The sequence below is a fragment of the Euwallacea similis genome, chromosome 4 (assembly GCF_039881205.1).
Source record: "Euwallacea similis isolate ESF13 chromosome 4, ESF131.1, whole genome shotgun sequence".
NCBI classification, from domain to species: domain Eukaryota; kingdom Metazoa; phylum Arthropoda; class Insecta; order Coleoptera; family Curculionidae; genus Euwallacea; species Euwallacea similis.
In genome coordinates, this window is record NC_089612.1 from 1,979,736 (window position 1) to 1,994,999 (window position 15,264).

At 34.9% G+C, this 15,264-nt stretch overlaps 4 protein-coding genes across 4 annotated transcripts in view; 2 read left to right on the forward strand and 2 right to left on the reverse strand.

Annotated features, from left to right (window-relative positions):
• LOC136408666 (protein AF-10-like) overlaps window positions 1-15,264 on the reverse strand; it is a 56,869-nt gene that overhangs the window by 10,962 nt on the left and 30,643 nt on the right. The window lies entirely within an intron of this gene.
• LOC136408769 (apoptotic chromatin condensation inducer in the nucleus-like) lies at window positions 179-6,536 on the forward strand. The gene is made up of 7 exons (XM_066389918.1): window positions 179-447; window positions 2,125-3,289; window positions 3,761-4,349; window positions 4,843-5,005; window positions 5,071-5,224; window positions 5,276-5,391; window positions 5,448-6,536. Exons 2-7 carry the CDS (start codon window positions 2,125-2,127, stop codon window positions 5,568-5,570), a joined length of 2,310 nt encoding a protein of 769 aa, XP_066246015.1. The 5' UTR covers window positions 179-447; the 3' UTR covers window positions 5,571-6,536.
• Window positions 7,414-8,032, reverse strand: robl (roadblock). The gene has a single exon (XM_066389814.1). The coding sequence runs from the start codon at window positions 7,929-7,931 to the stop codon at window positions 7,638-7,640; it is 294 nt and encodes a 97-aa protein (XP_066245911.1). The 5' UTR covers window positions 7,932-8,032; the 3' UTR covers window positions 7,414-7,637.
• Window positions 8,597-14,110, forward strand: Tpr2 (Tetratricopeptide repeat protein 2). The gene is made up of 9 exons (XM_066389801.1): window positions 8,597-8,898; window positions 10,091-10,306; window positions 10,738-11,010; window positions 11,609-11,741; window positions 12,353-12,546; window positions 13,156-13,302; window positions 13,380-13,538; window positions 13,592-13,770; window positions 13,827-14,110. Exons 1-9 carry the CDS (start codon window positions 8,825-8,827, stop codon window positions 13,937-13,939), a joined length of 1,488 nt encoding a protein of 495 aa, XP_066245898.1. The 5' UTR covers window positions 8,597-8,824; the 3' UTR covers window positions 13,940-14,110.

Consider the following 15,264-nt stretch of genomic DNA (forward strand, 5'->3'; position numbering starts at 1 on the left):
GATATTTATCATTTATTTTAAAATTAAAAGCATTTATTCACTCTAACTCTCTAACAAGTTTATCAAAATTTAAAAAAATTAAAAAGTAGATACACAACATTACCTAGGGAGTTATTTTAGAGTATTTTGAATCCTTCCCATGTATCAATTGTCAAAGTCAAATTGTAAACTGTCATGGCGAAAATTCTTCATGGCATCTTCAATGTGGAGTGATTATTTGTGATTGTGATTGTGAATTTCAATTTTCTCTTCATTATTAATTATTGTTGATTGCAGTGTTTTTTGAAGCCCCAAATCACAATTACTTCAGAATAATTCATAATTTTTAGTATTTTAACTGATAGGAATATTTAAACATTTGTATCATCCGAAATATCACCACTTTGTTGGACCCCAAAACGCGATTTTCTGTGGTTTGAGTTTGAAGGGCAAAGTGAGCCGGAAAAGGTAAGAAACAAATCCAAACATTACGCTATTTTGAGCATACAGTAGTGTAAAAAATAGGGCGTGAGTGAAACATTTGGGAGTCTTAGCATATTTTCATATTTATTTAATTTGCAGTCATTTTTTGTGCCCAATTTATTTCAGTCAATGAGCTTATCAGAATGACATCACTTGATAGGTACAGGATATCGAGAGGCATTAGCTTAAAGTATAGGGTTCTCAGATAAAAAGCAAGGTGCTTTCGTTACAAAATCTTTATTTAAACTTAGAGAATCAAAAATCTTATGTGATAGTTTTAATAAGTACCTAAAAAAAGTCATTTGAATTTACAGTAAACCTGTAAGGTATGTCACAATGTATAATAAGCCCTCATAACACTGCATTTTTGAGTCCATTTATTATCCAAAAGTAGGTCTAAAGTTATTAATGATTCAATTTGAACCTAAAAGTTGCTGAATGATTTTCAAAGCTTTCCAGCGAGTCCAAAAAAATGGAGATTTACTAAAATTTTAGTAATTTAACCAGGGTGGTATTATTTTACAGGATGACCATTTTTCATGTGTTTTACATGGTATAGAGCATGTAAAAAATATGATATATGATAGAAAAAAAGTAACATAAATATTATGACCCCAATTTTTGAGCTTAATTTATTTATCTAAAAAGAATCAGTTGAATATGTCACTGGGTTCTACATAAAGAACTGTATAAGGATCATTTCCAGTTTCTTGTTAACATACCTAATACTTGAAATCAAGGAAGCACAGAAAATAGACAATTTTCAAAAATCTCCCATGTATCAGTAACAAATGAAAATAGGCCAACTCTATTTTGATCAATAGACTAAGCTCATAAATAGAAATTTTTACACCTATCTTCTTTTTTTTATCTCTCATCATTTACCCTATATCCATAGACCAATAAAACATGGCAACTCCATATAATTGCCATCAAATGTTTGCTAAGTACAATAAATTTCAGGTAAGAGTGTGAAATGGTAGACAAATGCATTAAGTGTTGCAAATGTAAAGGATACTTGCTAACATACATATATTAGTTCAACATATTCATAGAATGAACATGTTACTGAGTAAATGTCGACTAAAAGTATTAAATATTTTAAATTGTTTAAAATGAATGTTTGAATCACAAATCTTGGTGTGCATAGTATATATTCGGCCAGTGGTTACACCTTTGCCTTTATGAAATCAATACCTAGGTCATCACAGATCAAAACTCTTCAATTTTACTGCTTCCATTATGCTTTTTTTATGAAGTTTTATCACTTATTTTCTCTTTAGAGTTAAGTAAAACTGAAACACCATTAAAAAAGTTTCCAAAAACTCCCATATATCTGTATTTCTGTGGGGTAATTTTGAGTAATTTATAGTAAGTAACAAATAAGTAATGGTATAATAAAAAAATAAGTAATAAATAAGTAAAAAAAAATTTATAGTAAAATTAGAAATAGGGTGTTTGGTATTCAGGGATCTTTGGAAAGAAAAGGAATTATCTCGTGATAAAAATACAGTGTATGTAATTCTTTTAAGAGAATATAGTAAAATTTTCCTGCATTATAATACTCGTTTTTAGTTAATATTTAATTAAATTTTGTTAGCTTTCAGACAAGATAAGTATCATACTTGGATACCCCTTACAAAATTTGCATTTTATTTCCAGATGGTTCGTAAAACAACACGGGCAGCAGCTTTGAAAGCCAGCGAGAAAACGCGAAGAGAATTACCTAGAAGATCACGTAGAAGAAAAAGCAGTTCAAAGAGCCAAAGCTCAGACGACGAAGTCGTGGCTGCACTAATTGAAAAGAAGGTAACTGAATTAAAACAAGCCTCATCGGATTCCGAATTCGACAAAGAGTCAAAAAAACCTCTGAAAAAACGTACGAGGTCTAGTGCCGCAACCAACGCCAAGCGGAAAAAAGCTGACACTGCACTTTCCGGCAAGAAATCGGAAGTTAAGCTACCAGATGCGGATGAGGTAAAAGATGGTAACAATGCGGAAGGTAAGTCTAAGTGTGTAGATAGGGCCCATAGCGACAACACCTGTACAGAAAGTGAGAATCGAAATATACAGGTGACAGATGAGTCACCAAACCATGTCAATCCTACTGATGAACTGTCGAAAAATGGGACGGAAATTAAAGAGATTGAAGTTGAGGAGTCTGAAAACATTGTTGCGGAAGTGTCATGCGATAGCCAATCAGAAGTAACTATTGAGGTAGTGCCTGTGTCGGAAACGATTGTTGAAGCAATTTCTGAAGAAACGATAATTCCTGCAAACGCAATAGATGTCGCCAGTACTTCCACAAGTGAAACTCGGTCACTGGAGGAAAATACAGAATCTATGGATACACTACAATCTTCTGAACAACCCAAGAAAGAAAGCAAATCAAAGAAAATCAGACTCAATAGATTGACACGTGCAAGTGTCAGAGAAAGTTTGAATGAAGCCGAGAAAGAAGCAGAAGAGATTGCAAAGAAAGTCTCGCTAAAAAGACCTGAAGTTGTTAAAGTTGAGGAACCAGCTCAAAAAGAAGAAAACCATGATTCCTCCCCAATCAAAAAGGAAACAGAGAAAGACGAAGAAGAACAACGGAGTTCCAGCTATGAGTCAAAAAATAATAGGATCGTTGATGATTCTAAACAAACTAGGAAAAAAATTACGTTAAAGCGACGTACTACTGACGAGGAGCCTGCGAAAGAGACCATAATTGCCTCCGCGGGAATTACTCCATCGGTAGAACGGGAGGAATTGGTTAAAGAAGACTATGTGGTCATTGATAAACGAATTAGAAGGTCAACTGAGAACTCGGAAAGGGAAAATGAGGGTAAGTGTCAAATATGAGTTTGAAACTAAAATACTAAAAATATATTTGGGCCACTCGGTATTGACGTCATTGGTTCCAATTAAGGGCAACTTTAAGAGATTCCCCTTTTCATTATGGCGTAAAATAGACGGAGGTAATTGAGAATTTCATACCTATAGTTGGATAGCTCTAAAGACCGGCTTAATTAGTAATTTTTTGGTATTTTCAATTTAAGACAAAAATAAAATTTGAGGAAATAGAGGTAGAATAATTCTAAAAACTTATTTTGTGTCTTTTATACTCCTATATCTTTTTTGAAATGACAAGATTTTTTAAATCTATTATGCCGGATATGACACTAATCTTCTGCTTTATGAAATCAAGAGTGTTTCTACTCCAATCACTTGAATCAGGTTTCTGGTTTTTCTTTTAATATAAGTACCCTAAAAATGACCATCGCTCTCACTCTTACCACAGTTGCATGTATTTCAGAAAAACCGAAAAAGCCCACAAAACCAGTAAAACTGAAGAGGCGCCTTTCTCAAACAACCGAGGAACCTTCACCTCCAATCAGTGAAGATGGATCAAAAAAGTGTAGATGGAAACGTTCAGAATGCTTATTTCTCGACACTGTCCAGTTCCATGACATCAAAGAAATTTGCCCCTCTGTGGAATTCTTAGAAGAAACCGAAGTTGATTTAGAAATCACTGTTAAAGAAAAGAGGTCAGACAAATCCAGACGTCTAACATTTAAAGAATTAGAAGATGAGGAAATGGAAAATATTGAGGCGGAATTAAATGCAGAGCAAGAACTGGAAGTCGACCAAAACCAAAGCAACCAGAATGTTATTGCCATTAATCGGAAGATCAGTATCGTTGAAGATACTGGGAATAAATTGAACCCACCACCGAGCCCTGCTAAGAACCCTGTTTCTGCAGTTTTATTTATAACTAACTTGGTGAGGCCTTTTACGGTAAAACAGCTGAAGGAGCTTTTGGAAAGGACAGGGAAGATTGAAGAGGATGGATTTTGGACGGACAAGATCAAGTCGAAATGTTTTGTTTGCTATGAAACAGTTGGGTAAGTGCTTGTTTAGTAATTATTTGCTTTTACTTGATTATCCCTGATCTCCAACTCATTCCCAGACTTCATTCAACTTCTCCTTTGAGTCTTGTTTGTCTGCTTTAAATTATTAGGACGGTTTTGATTTGGATTCTTTAGTGTGTACACTGCAGTAGGATAATTTTACATTTATAGTTTTCGAGGGAACATTATCAGTTTGAGATTGAGAAAGTTTGAGGGTTTCTGACTTATATATTTTAATGTATTCACTTCTTTACTTTACAGAAATTTTAGAATTTGTTACATCTACGGATCTTTACAAACCTTTCATTTCGTCGCTTTCCGGGTAATTCCCAAACTTGATAATTATTCGAGAAAATTCTATGACTTCTTGTGTTCTTTAGCCCTCCAACTTCTCTAAATGTTTTCGTGCAGCATCGCCTCGTAAGGAGTTTGTCTTCTTTATACGTTTTCAATATTCGCATTTTATATTGTATTTTTCTGTTTCCAGAGAAGCGGAATCAACGAGGAACGCCCTTCACGGAGTGCACTGGCCCGTTGGCAACGGGAAGAAGCTGATCATCGATTACGCCACGCGGGAGGACATGGAGAAAGCAAGAAACCCGCCGGTTGCGATTCTGCAGAGCGAGAAATCACCAGAGAAGGAGAATAAGGTACCAAATTAATTCGTGATCTCATCGGACTTGCGAATTTACAATCATAAACTTTATTGTTACAGAGACCCAGTCAGGATGTAAAAGAAGGGGGGAGGAGAGACTCAGTTAGTATGAAACGAGAATGGAACTTGGGAAAAGAGGAGGAGAGGCGCAAAGTGTCAGAATCAACGAGTGTTGATAGAGAGGGACGGAAACACAGATCCTATACCCCAGAAGGTAAGTCAAATGTTGAAGCATCCGCTTTGTTTTAGTTTGATTTTTTTCCAGCCCAGAATACGCGATTTAAAGTAGAAGAACCGGTGGAGCAGAAAGCGATGGATGATTTGTTTCTCAAAACCAAAGCAACTCCAAGCATCTATTGGCAGCCTCTCTCTCCCGAAGAAGTAAAATCTCAACATTAACATAACTTGACATATAAAAATGACCCATTTCATGCTAGATATCTCGTAAACAACAACAACGCCAAGCTCGCCTAGAAGAAAACAAACGTCGCCTCGAAGAAATTCGCTCATCTCGACCCTCAATTCGAGACCGCAGAGATCGAACCTTCCGAAGACGTTAATTTTCCCCAGGGTGTGACTAATTCGTATTCATTTTTTCTCTTGCAGATCCTTTTCGAGAGGGTTTCGTTTGAATGCGGCGCGAAAGAGCATGATTGTGTTTATTTTATGTTTATTGGACTTTTGTTTGAATTGTATAGCAGTTGGTTTCGGGAACTCAAAAATCGAGAGAGAAATTATAATTTTTTGGGTATTTTCTGTTATTTTCATTTTCAAAATTTTAACGGTATTCGAGGAAACACTGTGAGTAGTCAACAACGGTGCCACATTAGCAAATGCATAAAAATGTTTTCCAGTCACTTTATTACTATTCTCTCTTTCTCTCTCTCTTTCTCTATCTCTCTCTGTCTCTCTTCACTTTCGTTGTAGAAGACATTTTTCAATTATAGTAGCTGTTTTTCAGACGTTTCAGGTCCTACAAGAAAGTTACTATCAAAACTGACTATTGCCGTCACTTGGACATCTTTGATATGACAATATAGTGGTGAAGACAGAGAATGGCAATGCCAAAGTTTGCCACAGGTTGGACAAATACACAAATGTGGCATTGTATGATTATTTCATTCCAAATTATCAATATAACCTTGCGATTGCGCCCTTTATTAATATATTATACTCCGTTGAACTTTTGATTCAAAACAATTAAGTATGAGAAGATCTAGTAAAATTTCCTCTGGACGATTTTTTTCGGTTGTGACGTGAATGAATGCGGATGAGTATAAGTGATGTAATCCAGCTTTTTATAGGATTTCCAGTAATCATCTGATCCGAGCATTTTCGCCGAAGGGATTTATGGGCCGATCTAGACGGAGCAACACTTTTGGGTGTATTTTAACATGTACTTTGGTCCACTGTGCGCAATTTGCATAGTTGTATTTCTGAAACTAATGCGTTTCAGTACGCTGTTCGATAGAAAGTAGTAAAATGTATTATCGGAGCACTAAATAAATTATTGGTTAGAAAGTAAAGGGAATTTTTATATAACAATGTGAGCTCTAGGGATTTTAGCGAAGAAGATTCGATTGATAAATACGACAATAATTGTCGGTTATTAACGCTTAAGGCGAAATTACACCTGTTAAATAACTAAAGCATACTTCTAATAGTAATGATAAATCGTAGGAAAGGGGTGAAGGAACATTTAGTTACCTATTCATTCCCCGATTGATTCTCTTCCAGTCCATACATGACCTATCCGCAAAACGGCACATAATCTTTACAAAGCAGTGTTCATAACTTTTTCAGAAAAAATATTAAAAGTACCACCTGTATTCTGAAAATTGCTTGTCTGATGTCTAGAAAACTACGAATTTGACTACACTGCGGTAGATGAACATGTCTATAGTTGCGTCCGGATTTTTTTGCTGATCTCTACTATATCTGATAAATTTATTTTTATCAATCAAATATATCGAATCTTGATTTACTTAAATGAAAGCTAAATTTTTTTTAGCAGATTATTCTGCGCTGTGGAAGGATATTTGAATTGTGGTCAGACAATAGTGTTACTGGGGTTCTTTTTTAATTTAATCCCAGCGGCAGCTTTATTTAAATTTCACTTTATGTTTTAATGACATATTATTATACACTACATTTTATTAAGTGATGTGTATGGTAATCATTTTAAATTTATAATCACTATCTAGAATATTTTTTTGTCATCAATTATTATAATTTAAAATTTGACTTGAATTGATATGTTTATGTGTAAAATTTTATCCTAATTTTGAGACACCCTGTATAGGCATTTTTTCAATTATTAAAACAAATTAGTCAATAAAGTATTTAATAAATAATAAAATAGTATTTTAACATTAGCACAAGGTCCACAGTTCCATAAGGGTAAGAAAAAATGTGCACCAACAATCGGCCTCACTGTACTCCAAATATGACAGCAACTGGAAATTAACTTATAGCTTATGTATTATATTACTTCAACATCTTACTATTACAGAACTATGAATTGATCATAACTAAACTCCTATATGAAAGCATTACTGGAATCTGAAAGACCGAGGGAACTAATGGTACCCAAATATGTTATAAATTTAAAGCTTGATAAGTTCTCCTCACTCTGTAGGGTTTTGCACGACTATTAATATAAACTCTTTGTCCGGGGCTACCATGATTTCATGCTTCTTAGACCGAATCCTCAAAAACATAAGGTCATTGGATGGATCCAAGTCTCGAACTACACTTCTTGCTTTATCTGCCAGAGAACTAATCAGGCCCGCATATTGCACTGTGGTGGTATTGTCAAGGGTTGTTTTGATGGGAATGCCTTCGGAATTTACCACGATGGTCCCTACCACACCTTTATGGGACTGGATCCTTTTCATAGTTTCCTCTACTTCATTAGACATGATTGCAGAAAAGTGGAGGGATTACTGTAGACTTCAGTATTGGGGCAATTTTCTTTAATGGCGAAATCTTTTGAATAAACTCAAATCAATTTGTTTACAATTTTTTTTTTTTCAAAAAGTAAATTACAAATTGAGGGACTACAATTTGACAGGTGATTCGATTTGTCAAAAAAATTTGACTCACGTTCTATGATTTGACACAATAGAAGAAGTGCGAGTATATTATGTAAGTGACTGTTCAATAAGGCCTCAGGTGCATGGTGTGTCACAATTTCAAGTTCTTACGCCTCAACGCCTTGCGCCTCTGTGAAATTGTGATATGATGGGTTTTCATGTTACTATATACATCCATTAGTAAAAACGTATCTTTTACTCACCCCCACGTACTAGCAGGTACACGGCATAGTACACACAACTCGTAAATTTCTGAACTGCCGTAGATGTAGATTATGTCGACTAAAAATATGTCTTGCACGTTTGAAGCGAATTGAATATTTTTCCCTTTGAATCAAAGAAAAACTATAATTTTATTATCGATCAACTCGATATTTACAAACTTATCTTAAATTTTCCTATCATCCAATCTCGATATCGATGCTCACTGGAACCAACCCGACGACCTGATTTCAATCACACTTGCACAGTTGAATTGGCAGAATTTTCGGATTAAATACTGGCGAAGTTTGTGATGTTTCGTGATTACTATGATTGATTCATTATTGATTGTAAAATTCAGTCACCGAATGTGTCTGTCGTAGTTCGCACAACATTCGTTTATGTAGTCGATTGTCTAATAAGTGCTGATTTAAAACTTCCTATTCCTAGAATAACCCACATCTAATCTCCAGCAGAAAGTTCTTTGTATCCAATCTGCGCCTGAGAAAATCAGAATCATGGTAGAAGTAGTAGAAGACATTATCATGGACTCTGATGAAAACGAAGACATTCTTCCCAAAAGCACTGAAGAGTAAGTTTTAGTCCCTAAAGCGAATTTCATTGCCTTGGCCTTATGGTGTACCCCTCGCATCTAAAATGATCATTTCAAGTGAACTGTAGTGCATTTGCTCCATTATGGGACAATGGGTACGTGGAGAATATATTTTGGAAGATAATTAAGCACTGAGAGGTATTGTCAGAATCTGCAAGCTTTCTAGCGAAAGCAGTAGCAGTAGTGCAGTGCAGAAAAATTCAACTATGATCACTATCAGCTTAATGCCCCTTAGTAAGGATTATAGCTCTTTTCGACTTACATTTCTTGATTTTATATACAATTGCTCCATAAATACTCTGTAAAGTCAGATATTAGAGTTCAATCAACTGCACTTGTATCTCAAACCCACCCTCACTGCATCAGGTTTAATGCACCTTTTCTTTTGATGGTCGTCTCAACGAACAATAAGTCAATAGGGTAGTAAATAGATTTATTGCAACAATTTCCTGATCATAAGACATGTTTGAACAGAAAAGTCTTAGTTTCAGCATTATCAAAACAATAATAGGAAAAATTAATTTAAAATGATTAAAGATGCTTAGCTTGATAACACAACAGTCAAATGCAACAAATGAGGTACCAAAATGAAGAGAATGAAAAGCCCTTTAAAATGATGTAACACTTAATCTCTTTTACCATTTAAGATATTTGAGAGGGTGGCGCTGGAGTGTAAAGGGTTGAAAGAGGCACAGTGAATTCTACATAAAAATTGTTTGCCCTCAATAACAAAATCGACGTGTTCCGGCGATTTAAAAAAAATTTATCCCATTTCGAGATGACAGGGGTGAAAAATTTTCAAATTGACATTCTGCATAGTGTTAGAAGTATTCAGCCAACATGGTCTCATGGGGCACGCCAATTTTAACATTAAGTGTATTGTCTAGCATATTTACAAGTTTTAATTTTAAAGCCTACTGTTTAAATAGTTCTCAAAGACACACTATACAACGCACCATATCAAATTCCTTCGTCAAATTGAAACTATATTTTAATATGCTCCTAATATCTTAAGCCAGCAAAATGTGTCCTAGGCACATCTTATTTTTTTTAATGTAGATTCAAGAATTTTAAGATTATCATATAACATTCATACCATGTAGTTAACTTATTGATCTCTTTTTTTTCCTTTTTCCTATTTCAAACCGAGAAAATCTTTTTTTCAACTCAGAACTGCAGATTTGAAAAAAGAAAATGGCAACCAACTCTTCAAAATCAAACAGTACCGCTCCGCACTTCCCCTTTACACTGAGGCCATCAATTTATGTCCTAATACACCTGCATATTACGGCAACCGAGCCGCCTGTTACATGATGCTAAACCGATATCAGGAGGCCCTTGAAGATGCCCGTAAAAGCATTCAATTGGATCCCACTTTCATCAAGGGGTAAGATAAATTAGTTTTAGGCGAGATTTTAAAATCATTGGTGGTTTTTAAGGAAATATCAATTATGCCCTGATTGTTGATGTTCCATCAAGTTTAGCAGGAATTTTATGTGATTTTTCAAATACACTCCGTTCAAAAATTGTACAGGGTTAGCCACACAACCTGTTCATTAGAAAATTTTTGACTTTCCACTATCATAGCTCAGTGAAAATTGATTTCAGGCTAGAATCGACCATTTTGAATTCAAATGTATTTTCAAAATAGCGGCACTTCCGGTTATATCGGAAATAGCCTCCAACTTTATTAGTTTAGATGGAACCCCGTAATTTGTTTATTGTTTTCGGATTTCCTAACGTTCCCGAAAAGCCACAAATTCAACCTCTATACCTGTATACAGTGCCACCAAAATATCCCTTGCTCCCCTATTGCAGTTATACTCGCATTGCTAAATGTGGCATCGCCCTTGGGGATGTAGTAACAGCCAAAAATGCCACCATACAGGCGGAACAACTGCAAGCTGGCTGTGTCTCCAATGAAATTAAGTCAATTGAGAAAATAAAACAATTTGAGGCGGATGCCAATAAAGCGTATGCAGGAAAAGATTTCCGGAAAGTAGTTTACTGCATGGATAGATGTCTGGACGAAGCGACAGCTTGTGAAAAATTTAAACTAAAAAAGGCGGAAGCTTTGGCATTTTTGGGCAGGTAGGTTATTTGGTTAAATAACGTTTTACAATCTCTAAAAAACGTTTAAATTATGATGAGTTGCCTCCGTAATAAAAAAAAGTGTGATGACGTTATAAGCAGCTACGACTGTGATTGGGCAGCACCTACAAGAGGTGTGTGTAAGAGTTACAATGATATATATGTCAGTTGTGTCATGTCATCATTGTCCTTTTAGTTAGCAATCCGCGTTAATGTGTTTATCTCCCATTTTCTCACACACATATAGTATCATTACACTCAACAGCTATATTGTTTCATTTATCTTTGATCAACTAATGTAAAAAGTAGGCTGTTTCGTTTTACACAATGTCATTACCGACCGCAGTCACATTGAATAATTATTAACATAATAATATTTCCAATTTTGCTACATAGATTGTTTTTAATGATCGCGGGAATTTCATAATTGTCAGATTAGCAGTATTTTTTAACAAATAATTCAGAAAATATTTATATTGCTTGGAATGGGATATTCTCAGCGATTTTCTTAAGCTCTATTTCAATGCATCGAGGCTCATTTCCCGCATTTCACACGCCATGTGTATGTAGAGAAACTATTCAAAAGCGTCACTTTTAGGTACCAGGAATCACAAGAAATTGCCAATGACATTTTACACTTCAAGAAGGGCAGCGCTGATGCCATTTACGTCCGTGGTTTATGTCTCTATTACGAAGACAACATTGATAAAGCTTTCAGTCATTTTCAGCAGGTAAGTAAGTCTATGCAATAGAGTATTATAGTCCTGGTGTTGTCGAGTCGTGTGTCAAATATTATTCAAGGTGGATGTAAAACTCAAAGCGAGTAAAAAATCATAACCTAAAATGCATTTTTTTTTGTTAAAGTTAATGACAGAATTCTTTGTTTCATATTTTGTCCACTAGACGTCGTAATCACTTTTGAAATTTTGAAAATAACAACGGCTGAGGAAAAATGTCACTGTCACTGCTTCGTGATGTATAATAATGTTTCCTGTCGCCACTATTATGAATAAATATCATTTTTCCTACGTGTTTGCAGGGTTATTAAAAGGTTTGCAAATAGCTTAATGCCTCAAGAAATATCAGAGCCAAATTTACAAAATTGCCTGTACTAGGAAAAGGAATAAATTGAATGGTGGTGTGGGAGATACTGCGTAGACACTAAAACTTTTTTGTTTAAAATTTGATGATACCCTGGTTTTTATTAAATTTTAGTTCCCTCAACCCTCTTGATGTTTTAATTTTTTAGTATCTTATTTACATTCTTTATTAATATGAATAAAAATAGAAAAAGTTGCCTTAGTATTTTAACATAAAAATAGCACTAAAATTGCCCACTCAGGTCCTCCGACTTGCTCCCGACCACGACAAAGCCATGGAACAATACAAGAGAGCCAAACATCTAAAGAAGATGAAAGAACAGGGCAACGAAGCTTTTAAGAACTGCAAATTCGCGGAATCGATCAATCTCTATACAGAAGCACTGCAAATCGATCCATTAAACCGGAAAACAAATTCAAAGCTATATTTTAACCGGTAAATGTTAATAAAATCTGACTATTCAGGTAGTAATGTGACGTCATTTTTTTCCACTTTTCTGGAGAAATGACATGGTAATGGCACATTAATGACGGTCCAATGTCACAGACCAATCACCCAATTATGTCGTAAGTTTACTTGAGTATAATGTCACATATTTAATTATTGCCGAGTAAAATCAGGGGTGAATTACCTCTTCCAAAAGTTACTTATACAGCGAAATTGCAATAGCAAACTCTTGCCTCACGCACTTCAAAATCATTTTAAAAAGTTAACGATAATGCCAATGATAGTTATTTTTAAAAATCCCGCAGTAAATGATACAGGCGATTTCTTATGATCTTTTTTAATCTATTGTATAAAAAATTAGGTTAATGTCATACGCCTTAATATCTAAGTATATGGTGTCAACACTTTTTGGTCAAATGACGTCTAGTTACCAAAAAGACTTATAAATGACGTAATTAAAACGTCAACTTGCTGCCTGGGTACTAACACAGTACACTGTTAAGCAATGAAAATGGTAAAAAAATACTGTCGGAGCTTTTAATTAAAAGTTTATATTCACTCTCCTCAATAGGAATTTTAACTTAACTCATATTTCAGAGCTACCGCTTATTCGAGACTAATTAAAATAAAGGAAGCTATAGCGGACTGCTCATCTGCTTTAATATTAGATGAGACATACCTAAAGGCCCTTTTAAGAAGAGCAAAGTGTTACTCAGATATTGGAGAGTTCGAAGAAGCGGTTAAGTATGTGATCTCTATGTTTTTTAATATTTTTTACCATGAAGTATCTTCTTTATTTTCAATCAAGAGAATTGTTTCAGGGACTACGAAAAAGCATGCAAATTGGATAAAAGTCGAGAGAACAAAAGACTTTTACAAGAGGCTAAATTGGCGCTCAAGAAGAGCAAAAGGAAGGATTACTACAAGATTCTTGGCATTGAAAAGAACGCCAGTGACGACGAAATTAAGAAAGCTTACAGGTATTTGTGAATGTTAATTTTGCAAATGTATATCTGATGTTTATCGTTTTTAGGAAGCGAGCCCTAGTCCATCATCCCGATCGACACGTAAACGCCACTGAATCAGAAAGAAAAGATCAGGAGAAGAAATTCAAAGAGCTCGGCGAGGCCTACGGTATCCTTTCAGATCCAAAGAAAAAGGCTCGGTACGACAGTGGACAGGATATGGATGATATGGATGGCGGCATGTCCGGTATTAATCGTTAACCCCCGTTAAATTTATTTTTCTTTGCAATATATTTTTTTTAGATGTAGATCCCACGCAGGTTTTCCAAACGTTCTTTGGCCGCGGAGGTAGTTATGGTGCGGAATTCCCGTTCGGTGGAGGATCTCCGGGATCATTTTCTTTCCAATTTAGTTAAGCAAACATAGATCCTTTCGATGCACACTATATATCTCTTTAGTTGTTTCGCACATTCCACCTGTTCCCATTTAGCTTTGACCTAGATAATTATACAAGTAGTTTTCCACTTTGACTCATTAATTAACTATTATATTATTAAAGAATATAGAAATATATAAAAAATTCGTAGCATATTATTAGATTTATATTTGCGTTTACCTAAACCCTCAAATTTTCTGGAAGTAACAACACTAAACCACAATGCATGAGTTTGAAATGTCTTCCCAGATATACGATAGTCTTGGATGATTTAAATAGCGTCAGATTGGATAGACTGGCGGGCATCTTCCGACACTAGTGAAAGAAATAATCGTTCTAGAGATGTGTTTCGGTGTTCCAGTATTGACTGATTCGCTACGATACCGCAAAATCAATATGTTCCAATAGCAAGGCTGCTATATTAACTATTGGTGCTGATGAGGTACACTCCAAACTAGAGTTTGATTAGTATTACAAGCATTAACTGAATCAATCCTTGATCAATATAGCAACAAGAAGGTTTTAAGATGAAGGGAGGATAAATCAATGTTGTTTGACTAAATCGCATCCACAATATTGTCAATACTGGCCCATATGTTCGAATTACTACACGAAAAAAAGCACTTTTCAGTTGACTAGTTTTCTTTGACGTGATTTCATTTTATAATAAATGTCATGACCTTTCTAATAAAGAAAATTCAATTTTTTTCAAAGTCATTTAGTTTTCTGTAATCGTGGGAAAACTGCATCTCTGAATCCCAACAAAGTTCCAAAAATATAACTTTGTAGCTGACCAGGTTTCTTCCACAAGGTCTAATTTGATAGAAAATCGCATGGTAGTTATGAAACCTTAAAAAAAGGTAACACTATGTGAAAATTGATATTTCCGTAAAATTTTATGTATTTTTACAATCCGAATGTATCGCTAGTGAAACTCACCCTATATTTGGTGAAAAGCGTTGGTGGATTTTTCGCCTATATCAGAAAATTTCGGTTACATTATTATTATTACTATTACATTACTTCGTTATACTAACTAGATTCTTACTGTTCTTGCTAAATTGTTGTTTATTACCATTCTTGTTAAACTAGATTTTTATGATCCCTGAAGGTGTAATCGTTGCGGTAAGAAATATTGTTAAAATAATTCTCTGGTTTTCATCAGTTTTCCTTAAGGAATGCCAAATTTCATTGGTCCTTCATATACACCCTCATTACAGCCTTGTTTACCTCCTATATGGTCATTTCCACTGAAGTAATAACGCCTCGAATTCAAAACATTACCAAGTCTGCAGAAGAAGATAA